The 17,278-nt window shown below is 38.6% G+C and overlaps 1 protein-coding gene across 3 annotated transcripts in view; it reads left to right on the top strand.

Annotated features, from left to right (window-relative positions):
* The window catches only part of CNTNAP4 (contactin associated protein family member 4), a 369,439-nt gene that overhangs the window by 185,258 nt on the left and 166,903 nt on the right, over positions 1 to 17,278 (top strand). For all 3 annotated transcript variants that reach the window (XM_078063784.1, XM_036074809.2, XM_036074807.2), the window contains exons 12-14: positions 582 to 701; positions 11,008 to 11,205; positions 15,440 to 15,596. In XM_078063784.1, the coding sequence (XP_077919910.1) occupies positions 582 to 701; positions 11,008 to 11,205; positions 15,440 to 15,596 (475 nt within the window). The remainder of the gene's footprint in view (positions 1 to 581; positions 702 to 11,007; positions 11,206 to 15,439; positions 15,597 to 17,278) is intronic.

Here is a 17,278-nt window from a genome sequence, read left to right as displayed (position 1 = left end):
CTCAGTTTGTTTCCTGAGATTAAGAATTCCTCATATCAGTGAGGTCATATGATACATGTCTTTCTCTGATTGACTTATTTTGCTCAGCACAGTATCCTCCAATTTAAAAGCAGATTATTTAAGGAGATTATACTATTGTGTTTCAGATGTGAGGTTATTACAAGGTGACACTAGAAATTCCAAAATGGATGTCAAAAGATCCATTTGGGTGGATGTCCAAAATGGATGTTACATTATACTTATAAGCATTTTGATATTTAAAACACATACCTTCTCTTTTGTTGTTTTACCTAATGTAAAAATTATTTTTATTTTGACTAATTAATCTCATATTTTCTTAATGACAAAAGGAAATGCCACAGAATTTAACGTCATTCTGCCTTTTTCTGTATAACCTTTCATCCATATTAATTTTTTTTAAAAAAGAATGAGTTTTGTTTTAAAGTATGTTTTATCTTTTCTCATGGTCAGTAATATACATATTAAATTTCAAAACTTGGCGTATTTTGTGTCCAAATTAAAATTTAAGAGATTATTTTTATACTATTCCATTTATGAGGATCCATTTTTTTTTCTTACAGCTATCTATGAGCAGTCATGTGAATCCTATAAGCACAGAGGAAACACTTCAGGGTTTTACTATATAGATTCAGATGGAAGTGGTCCTCTGGAACCCTTTCTTCTATATTGCAATATGACTGGTGAGTTAATCAACTTTCATTTAATAGTTAAATTTGCATGAATGCTTTAAACACACAAATTTAAAATGAAACCAGTAGAAAGTTGACCTCCTTTGCAACTTGATTAAAATGTATATTGTTCAGTGGAAGAACTTAACAAAAATCTTTAAAAAATAGTTTAATGGTAATGATTTAGAAATGTTTCATTATTTTCAATGAATCTGGTATCTGTGTAGAACATCTAATAATAGATGTATCTTATTAAGTCCCCAAACAAAAAGGATAGACTATTTCTCTGAGAAGACTGATACATGTGAAAGCTTTGAAAAATACTTACTTTTTAAAAGTAGGTAAACACGACTTGTGTTCTTGAATTCTTTACTTACATAAATTTAAATAGGAATTAATAGTCAAGGAAAATGTATTTGATTAAATTGAACATCCGTTCATGATAAAAGAGAAGGTAAAAACTCAATAAATTACCAATAGAAGGAAATTTCCTTACTTTGTTAAAGAATACTAACAAAAAAATCGTGTAGCACATATCACACTTTATGGTGAAATATTGAAAGCTTTACCCCTGTTACCAGCATTAACACAAGAATGCCTGCTATTATCACTCTGTTCACCATTATATTGGAGGTCCTTGCCAGTGTAATAAAGAAAAAGAAAGGAAAGATGTAAGTACTGTAAGGGTAGAACTAAGATTCTCATTATTTGTCTATGACCACGTTATGTATTGATTCTCATTATTTGTCTATGACTAGGTTATATTTTAGTATATGTATATATACTAATATATATATGTATATATATACAGATAAACTATTAAAATTTAGGATGATCACTGGGTATCAAATTAATATAAAAATTAACTACATTTCATTTCTGTATACCAGCAGTAAGCAAAACGAAGTTTTAGAAGATTTTATTGCCAATCACATAAAAAATCTCAAATACATGGTAATAAATCTAATGAAAGATATGCATGACTTCTACATAGAAAAGTATAAAATGCTCATGAGATAAATTAAAATTCTAAATAAATGAGGAAATATAAAAATTCTATTGATTAGAAAACTCAGTATGGTGTAAATATCAATTCTTCCCATGTAGGTTTTGATTTGGTACAAGTCTGAATTAAAATTCCAGTGGGGTGTTTATTTGTTGGTTGATGTAACTGTTTTGGTGAAAACTGGCAAGCAGGTTCTAAAATTTGTCAGCAAATTTGAAGGGGCAGGAAGAACCAAATCAATCTGGAAGAATAAAGTTGAAGGACTCAACTCTAATAGATACAAAGACATTCTACTGACAGGCTCGGCGAAACAGTGTGTGACCAGCATAAGGATAAACAAGTAGATCCGTGAAACAAAATAGCTAAACACACTGACTCATATATGGGTAGTTGACTTACTGCAAAGGTGGCGTTGATACACAGTGAAGGGAAGACGGTCTTTCAGCCAGAGGTGTTGGTGAGAGGGGTTGTAGATAAATGTCGTAAAAAAGAATCTTGATCCCTTCACTATCAAACCCAAAACAATGGATTCTAGATGAACTGTGCTGTGTTCTCTAGTAGCCACTGGCCACAAATGCCGATATCAATTCATATTTAATTAAAACTAATTAATGAAACTAAGTGAATGGAAATAAGCTTTAAAAATTAAAATTAAAATTAATAAAAATAAGACTAAATTGAATGCCCACTTTTCTCAGTCTCACTGGTCACATTTTAATTGCTCAGCAGCCACCTATTCCATCATTGCGGAAAGTTTGCATTGAATAGCACTGTCAGGAAGTCACAGTTTTCTGGAGCAAAACAAACAGAAAAAGGAAATACTAAATTGAAGTAGCAGGTGTTTCAGAGGGGGATTCACTACTTAAGATCAGGCAGTGAATATCTGGGGAAAGAACATTCCAGGCAAAGGAAATAGCAAGTGCTAAGTGCTGAGAGCAGTGATCTTACCAGGTGCATTCAGAAAATAGCAACAAATCTAGTGTGGTTGGAGTATGGCAAGTAATCGGGGAGTAGTGGGAGAACGAGAGACAGTCAAGTAAGGCAGGGCCAGGAGGGGAAGTCTCATTACTCTGAATGAGACGAGAAGACACCAGGGAGTTTTAAGCAATGATGGATGCCGTCTGACTGCCTTTGGTGGGATCATGATGTCGGGAAAGTGCCCATTTAGGAGCAGAGGTACACACACACACACACCCCCATATGCATGGATATATATAAGGTATAGATCTATATGTATGTGTATATAATTTATGTCCATCTGTATGTCTGTAACAGAGAGACCTGCTTGGAGACCAGTTCAAGTAGTGTAAGAATCCATGCGAGATGATAGTGGTGGCTTGCACTGGATAATAGCAGTGTGGACGGGGGAGGGAGGTTCGACTTTCTCATTGAATACATGTGAGGTGTGAGAAAACAGAAGGAAACAAAAATAACACCACATTTTTAGTTGGGCAACTGGAGTAGTTGAGTTGCCATTATTTGAGACGTGGTCAGAGAAGGTTTGAACGGGGGGCGCCTGGGTGGCTCAGTCGGTTGGGCGTCCGACTCTTGATTTCAGCTCAGGTCATGATCTCAGGGTTGTGAGATCAAGCTCTGCATTGGGCTCCGCGCTGGCTCAGCACTGGGCGTGAAGCCTGCTTAAGATTCTCTCTCTCCCTCTACCCCTACCTAAAAAAAAAAGAAAAGAAAAAGAAAGAAGAAAAGAGAGAGAGAGGTTTGAGGGGAAAGACAGCAGCTCAGTTTTACAGTTTGAGTTTGACACGTCTGTGACGCATTCAGAGGCAGTTGAGCATGTTGAGAGCAACTGAGAAGGCAGTTGAACATGGGAGCAAAAGTTCCTTTGTATTAATATGTAATTCTAAAAACTGGAGGATGGTGGTAAAACCATGGCAACAGATATTTAGGGAAATTAGAAAATTAGAATGTATCTTCAGAGATTTTTCCTGTAACGCAACCAGATGGCTTCCATTTGCTTTCACAACCATTGAGGACATTGCCTATCTTAGTCTGTTTGAGCTGCTGTAGCAAGATAACCACAGACTGGGTAGCTTACAAACAACAGAAATTTATTCCTTACAGTTTTAGAGGCTGGAGAGCCCAAGATCAGGGCACCAGCATAGTCCAGCGAGGGCCTCCTCTGGGCCACAGACTTCTTGTATCCTCACATGATGGAAATAGCTCTGTGGGGTCTCTTTTATAAGAGGACTAAGCCCATTCATGAGGCCTCCACCCTCATGACCTGATCACCTCCGCAAAGCACCCCCTATTAATACCATTAATACCATTCATTATCTTTGGAGGTTAGGTGATTCAGATATGAATGAGGGGGCACAAACATTCAGAGCATAGCACTGCCCCAAAAACGAAAGCAACCTCGGACAGCTGATGATACCCACGTTTGTCCCCTCCACTATGTTCCCCCTTCCACACGATACAGATTTCCAGGCAGCACCTTGAGTCAAGAGGTTAGGACAGAATGGTTGGGGTGAGACAATAGGATCAATATTTTACAAATCTTCCCAATTGATTCTTTTTTTTTTTTTTAATTTATTTATTTGACACAGAGAGAGATAGTGAGAGAGGGAACACAAGCCGGGGGAGTGGGAGAGGGAGAAGCAGGCTTCCCCGGAGCAGGGAGCCCGATGCGGGGCTTGATCCCAGGACCCCGGGATCATGACCTGAGCCGAAGGCAGACGCTTAATGACTGAGCTACTCAGACGCCCCCCAATTGATTCTTAAGTGTGCCCAGCTCGGAGAATTGCTGTTTTGGGCCTGTGGTTCTCAAGCTTTACAAAACAGAGAATGGGAGAATTAAACATAATGAGTTTGAAAATACCTCACAGAGAGGAAAGGAAAACTTTGCAAATGAAACACAGAACTTCAGGTGTCAACTAACTTTTTGATGTTTCCTGTTTGTCCAGCTTGGGTTGTGAATGAGCTTGAAGAATCTATCAGTGCAACCCTGTGAGTCCTGTCTTCCCACAAATGCGTCCTGTGGTAGTCACATGCACGTGCTTTAAAAAGGTTGGATTTTATAAATCAGATACCTCTAAGTTGATAAATATCTCGAATCTTTAAAACTTTAAGAAACATAGTAGACACGCATGCGCACACACACACACGGTTCTCGTTACCCGTGATAGTTACTTTCTGCAAAGCAGCCGTAGACGCTGAATTAGCCAAAATTGGACCATTCGCTCCTAGGGGAAGTGCAGTAAGATTAGGTTCCTGTGAGCCTCTGGTCACAGCATTCCCATCAACCGATCAGTACATAACCTCGTTTGACTTGTGTTTTGGGTTGAAGACACCTTATTTAATGCATACGGTTAATTCATCAACATTGAACTCACAGCCACCAGCACGATAACTCCCACCTCGGTGAAGCTTATTCTAGCACGTGCGTTTCCTTGTGAGGCATATCACAGCCTCCTTGTGCTTGGGATACTAGACAGCTCTTCAGCACCACCCTTGGAGGCCATTTTAAGCAGTGAAATCAGAAGAAGAAGCACAGAAATGGAAAAAACATGGCACTGAATAGACCACAAATGAGATTCGTGTCACAGTATGAGAGCTGAAACAAGGAGACAGAGTGTGGCCTGGGTCAGCTTCAGCTGGATGCGTGTCTACTGGGCAACTCAAGCTTTCTGCTGCTTTGTGCGTGTCTGCAGATGTCCAAGAGCACATTGATTTGGGGGGTACAAATAAATTGTAGTGAGTAGGTGATTCACAAATAATGAGGACCTGCAAATAATGAGTATTGAGTCTATACACATACAGACACCCATATGCATGATATCTTTCTATGGAATAATTCCAAAATTTATAGGCCATGTGAACTTACATTATCTAAATGATAAGGCAGTTATCAATTTCATTTAATTGAATGAATTATTCCATTTCTATTAAATCAGCATTTACCTTGTCATATTACTTTACCAGGTATGTGCCTTAGTCAATGAAGTCTCATGCTAACTCCGTAACAACTCTTAAGAGACATGAAGGAAATACGTATATACACACAGAGAGAGGTGAAAGGTGCTTCAGCAAAATTATCAGAAAGTATTGATGCAGAAGAGGACATTCACAACATTTAAAGCCATTTGAAAAGCAAGCCATTGAGGGCAGAGACACAGATAATCAGGAGGAGACAGCTAAGTGTCTTCAGAGGCCCTGGAATATTGAAATACATTCACACTAAAGTGACAATCCCAGAATGTAACAACCCAGTGAAAAATAATGTTACAGCTTGAAACGTGTCCTATTGATCTGGTTTTGCAAATGAGGAAAGCAGGGAGGTTGGGTAAAGGCGGGCTAAAGAATCACTGGGGAGCAGTGAGGGACTAAAACCTCTTTTCTCCCAGCCTGAACATTTTTCTTCTAGAAAAGGCTACATTCTATCAATGTCTCATTGCTTGTAGCCAATAACATATTCTCTAGTTATATAAATCAAGTATAATAATTATAAAAACAAGACAAAATGTTGAATCAGTAACTTGCAAATGTGTAACTTTAAAAAAATCCAGTTCCCAAACATCACATTGTCAGGACAGTTGTTTTAGTGGGGAGCGATTGATGAGTGCTAGGGCCTTGGCTCTCAGACTTTGGTGCAAATGCTAATTCCCTGGCTTTAACTCAGGCTGTCCCACTGCACCACCACCAAGATGCCTGGATAGAGTTTTGCTGACTCAGTAAATTGGAGGACCAAGCCTGGTTCTCTGCTCTCTGAAGGAGCTCTCCGTGTGCTTCTGAGACAGGAGCTCCTGAGACCCTCCCCTGGGAAGGCTGGAGAGTATGAGATTTATAACAATAAAATTTTACTTTAGGGATTTCAACAATAAGGCCTTCTTGATAGCTCTGAGAGTTAATAACTAACAATCATTATTCAGATGCAGCCTTGTGGACATCACGCTCTGCTCCAGAATGCTGGCTGTTCTTCCCTTTCTTCTCCCAGGCTTTCCTGAACACAGCTCTTCCTACCTGACCTCCCAGCTTTTAATCACATCTATCACCCTCTGCTGTGAATCCTGAAGGAACACGAGCTCTGAAGCTGTGTTGCTTAAACAGCATGTTTTTTCTTTACACTGTTATCACGCTAAAAAATAGCAGCCAGTAGAAGATAAATCAAGTTCTTAATTACTCAGGTGCTTTACATACAATCCATATATTAGAAGTCTCTTCAGGGAGACACACTGGTAGGACCCAAACTGCCTTTCAGTGTTTAAGTTTCATAGATTTTTCTGCCCATTGCAGCTGTCTTTCCTGACTCATGTCCCTTTGTCTGCTTTACTGCAACAACTAACTCTCTTTGCATTTGGGTAAAGGACAGTTTTCAAAAATAAAATAAAATAAAATCACGACTCTTACACAGATATAAAAATAAAAACTAAAAAACGTATTTTAAAGATTTTGTCTAACACATTATTAATGAGGAAACTGGTAAGTTGTTACAGCCAGTTCAAAGGAGAATCCAAGGAACAGGCATATCTGTTCATCAGTACTGTTGAAATTAATGTGCAGGGGCGCCTGGGTGGCTCAGTCGTTAAGCGTCTGCCTTCGGCTCAGGTCATGATCCCAGGGTCCTGGGATCGAGCCCCACATCGGGCTACCCACTCAGCGGGAAGCCTGCTTCTCCCTCTCCCACTCCCCCTGCTTGTGTTCCTGCTCTCGCTATCTCTCTCTCTGTCAAATAAATAAATAAAATCTTAAAAAAAAAAAAAATTAATGTGCAAATGGAGGCGGGACTGGCTTCTTCCGTAGTGGGTGGTGGGGGAGGGGAGTCCATCGAACTTCTGCCAGGTGGCATTTGCTGGTGCATGGACAGTAGTTTCTTGAGAGGAAACAATGCCTTGCTTGCTAAACAAATAAGTAAGTGAGGCAAATAGATAAATAAATAAGTAAATCTGGAAGCCTGTGTTAAAGGATAATTTCATATAAATGTGTCTTGGAAGTTAGAGATAGTGACTTTCTCTAGAGAGATTAGAAGGTTTATCGTCCCAGATGCATTTGCCTACATTCTAAAAGTGACCAAAAAAACCCTGCAGACTGGTGCCTCTCCTCAGAGATCTCTTGCATTCCAGAGCCAGAATTCCTCTCTCCCTCTGTGAAGGGGAGGAGAAGATGTGCCAGCCATCCCCTCTAACCTCCAAGTCTCATAATTTGGGGGTTTCCTCTCTCTCTTTTTTTTTTTTTAAAGATTTTATTTATTTATTTGAGAGAGAGAGCACGCGCATAAGCAGGGGGAGGGGCAGAAGGAGAGGGAGAAGCCGACTTCCTGCTGAGCAGGGAACCCAACACAGGGGGCTCGATCCTAGGACCCCGAGATCATGACCTGAGCTGAAGGCAGACGCCCAATGGACTGAGCCACCCAGGTGCCCCGAGGGTTCCTCTCTTGTGGAACAATTCCGGCAGGTACAGGTGCATCTGGCACTCCTCTATTGGCCTCTGGGAAACTGGGCAGTAGAGAACAGATGCTGCTAGGATTTTCTGTGATCCAGGGACTCCCGTGTCTGTGAGTGAAGCTCTCGATCATCCATCTGTCTACAGCTAAATCCATCTGGATAGATACAGATAAATTGATTTAATTCGGATAGGAGGCAAGATAACTGGTTAACTTGCAAGTAGGAAAACATCGCATACCCTTCATAGTTTCAGACTTACTAATTTGCAGAACTATCATTCACAATTTACAGAGTTCTAAAACAGTTACAAGACACCAAAAGTCTCACAGCACCATAGGGGATCAGGGGATCAGTACTCTAGTCTGGACGGCATATTGTTTTTATTCATTTATTCCCTAATTTCTTTTTTTTTTAAATTTTTTTTGATGTAGTGTTCCATGATTCATTATTTGCATATAACACCCCGTGCTCCATGCAATCCGTGCCCTCTTGAATACCCATCATTTCTTTAATGTCTTCTGCACGTTGTGCCAAGCCCCTGTGCTAGGTGCTACAGATACCATGGGAAGCAAATCAGAAACTATCACTCTTCTCGTACAGCCTACAGATGAGTGGAGAAGACCCATAGAATAAGTCACAAAATACTGAATTACAAATTGTGAGAAAGGCTGTGTCCTTTACAGTTGTAATTTCTAAACATCAGGTAATGCGGTCCTGTTTGAAAAAGCAGTAAAGAGGCCCTGGGTTAGTAATTTTGAGGGATACCCCTGTTAGCAAAGCACATCAGATTTGGAGCAGGGCTGCTGGTCACCCATTGCCAGCGTTCATAACCTGTTGTGATGATTCCATCGTCTCTGCTTTGCCCTGGAAATCTAGATTATCTAAGAAATGCAGCATCTGTTTAACTTCATATTTTGTAGCACTTTTTATTAGAAAATGAAATCACTTACTGCAATTTTAGGATGTCAAAAGTAGAAACATTTCTGTGCGCTGTCCTTTAAGGATTGTCCAGCGCCCTGGCCTTGGATGAAATTTACAACACCTTAAAAGACCTTTGGAATCATGTGTTAATTGTGACCCCGTGGATGCTGCATGGCAGGGAAGGCCCTCTCCGTGTGACCCAAAGGCAAAGAGACAAAGGCCTCACGCAGGTGTATTGTCCTGCTCCTTTGGCAGCTGTTCAGCCAGTCGAGCTTCTCCATGCAGGCCACTGATTTACCGCAAGGAAAGAAGGACGTTCTGTCGAACAAAAAAGCAGAGTCCAGTGGAGGTTAGGCTAACAGATTTGCCTGGTTAATAATCCTAAACTTCCAATAGCCAGGGTTGAGTTGGCTAAAATCAGAGAATTTCAGACCTACCCTGTTGTCTCCTTTATGCTGCCACTTTATTTTCCAAAATTTGGAAATGGAGGCTCAGATTTTACCTGACTTTTCTTAAGCTCACATTCCACTCCGGATCTCCAATTCAAATATCCTGATGGTCTCTATACCATATCACTGTCTGGCCATCCACAACTAATTTCAATAGCTTATATATCATGTCCTCTTGAAGGAAATTAATTTACCGATAAAGCTCTACCGTGAGCCAAAATGCAAGGCAGGAATAAAAGTAACAGCTATTGTTTCCAAGAAAAATAATGATGGGGCATGGAAGGCAATAAGACTGTCAAAGTTGTCTCCTGTCTTATTTAGCAGACCTCTCTATTCAAAATTCTGGTGACCTGGAGAGGGGTGCGAGTGAAATTTCTTATCTTGTTCCGGTTGCTGATCCGTGTGAATGTATTAGCTACAGAGAGGGGAGGAAATTCTACCTATTGTTTTCCTCCAATTTGGAATAGTCCTCTGTAATACAGAAGGGTTATGTGACTTAACAGCATATATATAGCATGGTTTTGACAACTTCCAATCTGTTTCTTACCTATCAAATCAGAGGCCTTTTGATTAATCTGCTCATGTGCTTGCATCTATCACAGTAAATATAATGTGAAGTCAATTTCTGGGGAAGTTGAAGGCTAGATACAATATGCCTATCTTCTGTTACAAACATTGTAGGATTTTTATTTCATTTAAAAATTTTGGTAGTCATTATGATGGTAATGTTTACAGACATTCAGGTGTCAATGGCAATTACTCTAGTAAATACTCAGAGGTACTTTATTTTTTGTGTTAGTTGAGTTGCTGCTGCTGTGTCAGATGTGTTCAGCTCAAGGGAGTAACTTCCTATGGCCCTGCATAACGATGCACATCACACAATACCAAAATGAATCTTTAAAATTCGATTTAAAAAAGAAATTGATGTGCACTCATAATTAAATGTTGTCTGAAGAGAGATATATATAGGCCATAAAAATTTGACTTTCCTTTTGCTGGTAACAGGAATGATTTTTAAGAGTAGAAAAGTCATTGCTTACATTATATAATCTAAAATATTTTAGAAATTCAAAGATACACCTTTTTTTTTTTCCACATTGTAACATCCCTGAATTCGGGGTGTATCAGTAATCAACAATGCTTTATAATTATAATAGGCAGCTATTTTTTTTCTTTTCTAAAATAAAATCACGATGCATCTTTAAAAAGAATATTGGATTCGATGAAATGAGATGTGTCACAAATTTTAATAATTTGTTTCCTTAATATTTTTCACCATAAACATTTTCTGGTTAAATTATCTACAAAAGTAAAATAAAGTCACTGCAAATGCATGGCAATCGTATAAACTTCAGGGAAAAGAATCACTTTGCTATAATTAAGAAATTTTAAGAATCCATTTGTATTAATTCTACCTCTCAGAGAGGTTTGATGACTAGAAAAATTTGACTCAGATAAAAGGTGATTTTGATTTTCTTTATTTATTTTAACTTTTGCAGACTAGTGATGGTCTCCTCTCTTTCTTCCCCATTTCTGCATACAAGAAACTGCATGGACCGTCATACAGCACAATGGCTCTGACCTAACAAGAGTCAGAAACACTAACCCAGAGAACCCATATGCTGGGTTTTTCGAATATGTGGCCAGCATGGAGCAGCTCCAGGCCACAATTAACCTTGCGGAGCACTGTGAACAGGAGCTTACCTACTACTGCAAGAAGTCACGACTTGTCAATAAACAAGGTAAGGAAACTGAGGCATCTGTCCTGCTGTGCGCCTTGCACCGTGCACTTGACCTCACCAGCTCCCGTGGGTATTAATGATGCCAAGGTGGTGGCATCTAGCCGCTTGAGAGTGTCTGCCCCTGTACGCTTAGCAAACGTGTCACAGTCTGGAAGCCACAGCAGTGCTTTTGCCTGAAGAAAAGAACAAGATCAGTTTACGCTGGGCTTTGTTCAAAGCCTTGATTGCCTTCAGAGTCTCTGTGTGGCCTTCATCAGATAACTCCACAGAAAAGGGCTTCATTGGGCTCCTCGATGGATGCTCAGTGTTTGTCCCTTATAAAGGGCAAGTGACATATATGGTTTGTTCTGTCATGAAAAAGAGCTAACGAAAATATGATTGACTTTTCTGAAAGTGACTGTTCTGTGGGACTCTTCATGGATTGTTGGCACTTAGCTGCTGGGTAAAACTGTAAATTAGAATAGATTGCCGGAAACAGTTTATTCAGCAATTTAAGTAGGAATCAGAAAACCTCTTCTAACTCTTTCTTTTATTCTACTTTTAATAACTCCTCAATTCTGTTTTTGGTTTGTTTTCCCTTTAGAACATCTCATTATGTGCCAATATCTTGGGTCCCCCCGGTTTTACCTTAGTGTGGGCCTTACTGACGCTCTTGAATTACTGCAGGAACTTTCCAGCCGGCCTCCTGTAGGCATCTCTCCATACCTTCTCACCACCCAGTATGCACTCTACGACGGGAATTAACCTCTAAGGAACTCTGCTTCCATCATGACACTTTCCTACTGACAGAGCCTGGTACCTTCCTCTTCTCTGTCCCAAACAGACTCTTCTATCTGGATATCATAAGTGCATATTCTGGACCCACACCCTGCTTATGCCAGTTTCATGCCACTCCCCAACACACTGTTTTCTAGCAGCAATATTGAGGTATATTTTTCTTTAGAAATTAGAGATGATTCTAAGACATCTGCATGATAAAGCCACTTGGTGAATGTTTACCCCTGCTTGTTATCTTAGGAGAGGTCCGGATAGCATGACAAGAATTTTAAAAGACGTGCATTTCATATGTGAATATCATATGTCATGTAGATCAAGCAGAAAGATTTTGAACTCTTGGGATGACAATTGAACCTGTCGTTTCTAGTTAAGCATCTTTTCTACTTACTCTCCACCCACAGAATATAATTGGATTATTCTCTGCCTTTTGCCTGGCTTCACACCCTCTCCTCCTTCTTTGCCTCCATCTTCTTCTATTTCATAAGGTCCTCTTCTGGCCTTTTACCCTTCCCGTCTTGCTGGTCTCCCCTCAAATCTTATCCCCTTGAAACCTCAATCCCATTTATGAATGACCATCAGATAGTTGTAGTGCAAAGAGCATAAGATTTAAAGGCAGGGAGAGATGTAAGTTCAAATTCCGGGGCTCTTATTGATTAAGTAGAGAGCTTGGATAGATGAGTCTTTATCAGCTTTGCTTTTTCTTCTATGACACAGGGCCAGTAATGGGGTGTGGCGGTGATTGGGTGGCATAATACAACACATACACGGTGCCTGAAGTGACCTTCTCTTCCCAGCTCTCTGGTGCATCACGGTTATAGTTAACATAGCAGTTTAGTAGGCGAGTGATTGTTCAGTTGTTCATTGTTGCTAAATATTGATCTTGGAATCTAAAAACATAGATAAACAAATATGGAATTGTATTCTAAGAATGAGAACCTTAATTATAGAAGGATAAATGAATGGGATGCAACAAAATGAATGGAATTGCTTAATTAGAAAAGAAAGATAAAAGGGAAGACAAACATCAAAGTCACAAATGAGCCAAACTCTGAAAGAACCAGAAAACAAAATCCCCACAGGGTTAGTGAGCAAGCACCACACGAAGACGGCAATATAGAGCGTGAAGGAACCCCTACCTTCATGGCCAGTGGTGCCCATGTATCTTTTGCTAAGACTCTCCTGGTGTTTCAGCCAGGCTTCAGAGCCACTAGTAAAGAAAATAACTTCTAGAAAAGGCCATTGAACAAAGGATGATGATAATTGTTAAATACACAGATTTTCCTCAGGTCCATCACCCTAGAATTCATGTAGAATGAACTTGAGTTGGAAAAGAGAGAGAACAATTTGGATTTTGAGTTCACAATAAGAAATACATGGACGTCTCCATGGACGTATCCACACAGGAAGGAGGTGTCAGACAAGTTAAATTTACAGTTTCAGATCTTGAGGATATCGAACTTTTAAGTAATAATGGTGCCATTACTGTGGATGAATAAGGTGGGATGTGTATGTAAATACATTTTCAGCAAGCTGTGGAGCTGTGACTCTAAGTCATTTGGTATTTTAACTACAGGAAGTGGAACGTCTGACCATGATTACTGATATTTTATAATTTTAAATTTTTTAAAAGATTTTATTTATTTGAGAGAGAGAGCGCACAAGCATGGGGAGCAGCAGGCAGAGGGAGAGGGAGAAGCAGGCTCCCCACTGAGCAGGGAGCCTAATGTGGGACTGGATCCCAGGACCCTGGGATCATGACCTGAACCGAAGGCAGACACTTAATGACTGAGCCACCCAGGCGCCCATTGTAATTTTAATTTTTAACTTAAAAAATTTCTCATGATTTTCTTCGTTCTTTTTTATACTTATTTAAATTCTTTAGGACACTTCAAAAAGTCTTAAAGGGAACCGAATGTATTTGGTACATTTAAAACATTCAGTGGTGTCTATTTTATAGGGAAGATCAGAAATTTAGAGGTGACAATATTATTCAATATTTAGAAATAATTTATTTTCTTTTTAACCTATGAACACAATGTTTTTTTTTTAATTTTTTTATTGTTATGTTAATCCCCATACATTACATCATTAGTTTTAGGTGTAGTGTTCCATGATTCGTTGTTTGTGCATAACACCCAGTGCTCCATGCAGAATGTGCCCTCCTCAATACACATCAGCAGGCTAACCCATCCTCCCACCCCCCTCCCCTGAACACAATGTTTTAAGCAATATATTGAAAAATATCTATTAAAGGTTTCAAGGTGGTTTCACCGTCTGTTGATGAGTTAATCCTGTAATTTAAAAAAAAGATGAAAAATCTTGATTTTAATGTCTCTGTCCATACACAAGCTTCCAATTAACTCGAGTTTTTTGGCGTGATATGGGCTGGTATGTATAGTAACACTGGGAGAAGAGTTGTGGGCATTAGTAGAGGTTCAATCTAATAGTAAGTTGTTATAAGTATTTTCTTTCTTAGGTAAGGGAGAAATTAGTACATGTCCCAGATTTTCAGTAAGGCTCATGGCAATAACTTAGAAGTTCTGAAAGTCAACAGAAAAATGATCTAACACCTTTGAGGAGCTGACTGATTTGATGTCACATTGTTCTCATGCCCTGATTATCAAACGACTATGATTTTTCCTCTCTACCTATTGTTTTTTTTCGAAGACAGATGGCCTGCATTCCTCACCTGAATGTGCTGTCTATTCTTTGCTCTAGTTCTTTGGCATCATGTTTAGTCATAACTCTGAGAAGGAGCTGGAAGCTGAACATTCATCATAGAAAGAAATGCATTTGGCTAAGGGAAATTCTGTTTTTGAGTGTAGTGGTTGCTTCAGGCATAAAGGTCTTTCAGTATTATTTCTGTAGTCTCCAAATAAATAGCCAAGCCATTAAATGGAAGAAAAAAAATACATACTTCCAAATAGATCTTAAATCATAACAAGGGAGTGCCATATCATGCCTAATGTTTAATAAACAGCTAATATGATTTTAGCCAATAAATATATTGAGATAAACCACTGACTTTCCATAACATTCCATAATGTTTTAATGGACATTTCATGATCTCAACTCAAATTTGTTCCTGATATGTTAATTACTATGGTTTATATTTTGATATCTTCTTGTTTCAAAAATTATTTTTAAAGAAATAACATATGTGAACTGCTCTCAAAACATTTTTTAAGTACCATGCCTGAACTAAATAGGAACTGCTGATTTCTTTCCTACTTAAAGAAAAATACATTTTCCTTTTAAGCTTAAATAATAAAACATTTTTTAGAAAGCTTTCTTAAGGCAATGCTAGCAAGAGCCATGTTTGGAATATCACTGCATCGGATCAATCTTTCTTTTCCTTCTCTTACTCTTCTGAATGATTTGGGAAGGAAGGGACTGGCCTGGGCTGGAAGCTGTGGGGCATAGAGCAGATGTCACCTTTCTCACATTTGTTTTTCAGATGGAAGCCCTCTGAGTTGGTGGGTTGGCAGAACCAATGAAACGCAGACGTACTGGGGAGGTGCTTTGCCCGATCCTCAAAAATGTACATGTGGATTAGAAGGGAACTGCATTGATTCTCAGTATTACTGCAACTGTGATGCTGACCGGAATGAATGGTGATTTCCATATGATTTCCTTATGCAAAATAAAGTTTATATTTAAAAATGACTCGCTCAGAACATATAGTGTAGTGAGGCAGATACTGAACAAATTAGTACAATGAAGAAATTAGATAAAGGTGTGTTTTGATGAAATCTGTTACAATCAATCTGAATCCTAAAAGTTAAGACCAATATTTTTTTTTTAAATTTTTTGGTAGTGGGCCATAAATCATTACATTTTATTTTTGTAATAAGATGAAATAGAGGCATCTGTTTCTTGTTTCCTCTTCATTATAAGTCCGTTATCATTCTCTTTAAAATTAAGTGTAATTAAGAATTCTGTTAGTCTCAAAATATATTTACAAGCATTAATTACTAAAGGACATTTCTTCAGTAATCTGCCTATAAAACCTTTAAACAGGTGAACTTAGAATTTCTTACAATTATTTGAACATGTAGCTCTTTAATTTTTTTAAGGACAAACCATGCTGCAAAGAACTAATATTCTATTTATTGTATCTTGAAAAAGGAAATCTAAAACATTTAGGGATTTTAAAACTGAGTCTGAAATAGTCTTTTAAGTAGAAGTCTTATGTATATGTTTGCCTTTGAAAAATTAAAAAAGGTATTATATTTGAGACTAGAGCTGAAATGTACATTGATTTTATTTATTCATGAAGAGAAATGTTTTTCAGGTTTTTTTTAAAGGTTTATTTATTTATTTATTTATTTGACAGAGAGAGATAGCGAGAATAGGAACACAAGCAGGGGGAGTGGGAGAGGGAGAAGCAGGCTTCCTGCCGATCAGGGAGCCCGATGCGGGGCTCGATCCCAGGACCCTGGGATCATGACCTGAGCCAAAGGCAGACACTTAATGACTGAGCCACCCAGGCACCCCTGTTTTTCAGTTTTTGTATTCACATTTCAACATACCATATGCATATCCTACATCCTACATAAGCAACTCTGTACATAAGAGTTATTTTTAAAAATACTAATAGTCTGGCGCAAAAATCATTGATTTGGTTACAGAATGTACATTAATTTCAGTAACACAGTCTGTTGTTAATTGAGCTCACATTTTGAGCTGTGTGATACTCTGTGTATTTATTTGGCAAACATCAAGGCTGTATTATATTAAAAAACAGATTCTTTTAGGATACCCTAAAAGGAGGTATCCATATGGAGTCATGATTAGACTTCTAGTGTTACATGTTTGGTATGAAATATTGTCTTGCTTGCTTGAGCTCCAATTTTTCAGAATATCTACTTCCTTTAGAAGGCACTCTTTCTCTCACTGCCTTCACACACACACACACACACACACACAATGCCTACACAATAGTGTATTTTAAAATGCAAATAAAATGCTAATAGCAATGCTTAACTGGAAAAAAATTCACCTAATCACCAAGAATTCTCCAATGCCTCTATAACATATTATTCATCAAAAATAATTTTTAAAAAGAAAATTTCAAAACTTCTCTTTTAAATTCTGCTTATTGTGAAGTAGCTTGCATAGAGCTAACCTTCCTCAGATACATTTATAATTCCAGGAAATATATTTATAAAAACACCTACTTGAAGAAAGTGGGGAACAACCAAATGTTGTGGGGGGCGACCTGGACCCTTGAAGAAGGGAATCCAAGTGGATGAGAAGATGTTTACATGCCTTTTCCCATGAGGGCGCTAACCAG

This window comes from Halichoerus grypus, chromosome 15 (assembly GCF_964656455.1).
Source record: "Halichoerus grypus chromosome 15, mHalGry1.hap1.1, whole genome shotgun sequence".
Classification (NCBI taxonomy): Eukaryota; Metazoa; Chordata; class Mammalia; order Carnivora; family Phocidae; genus Halichoerus; species Halichoerus grypus.
The sequence above is the reverse complement of the archived record's forward strand: the minus strand, read 5'-3'. Positions and strand labels throughout refer to the sequence as shown.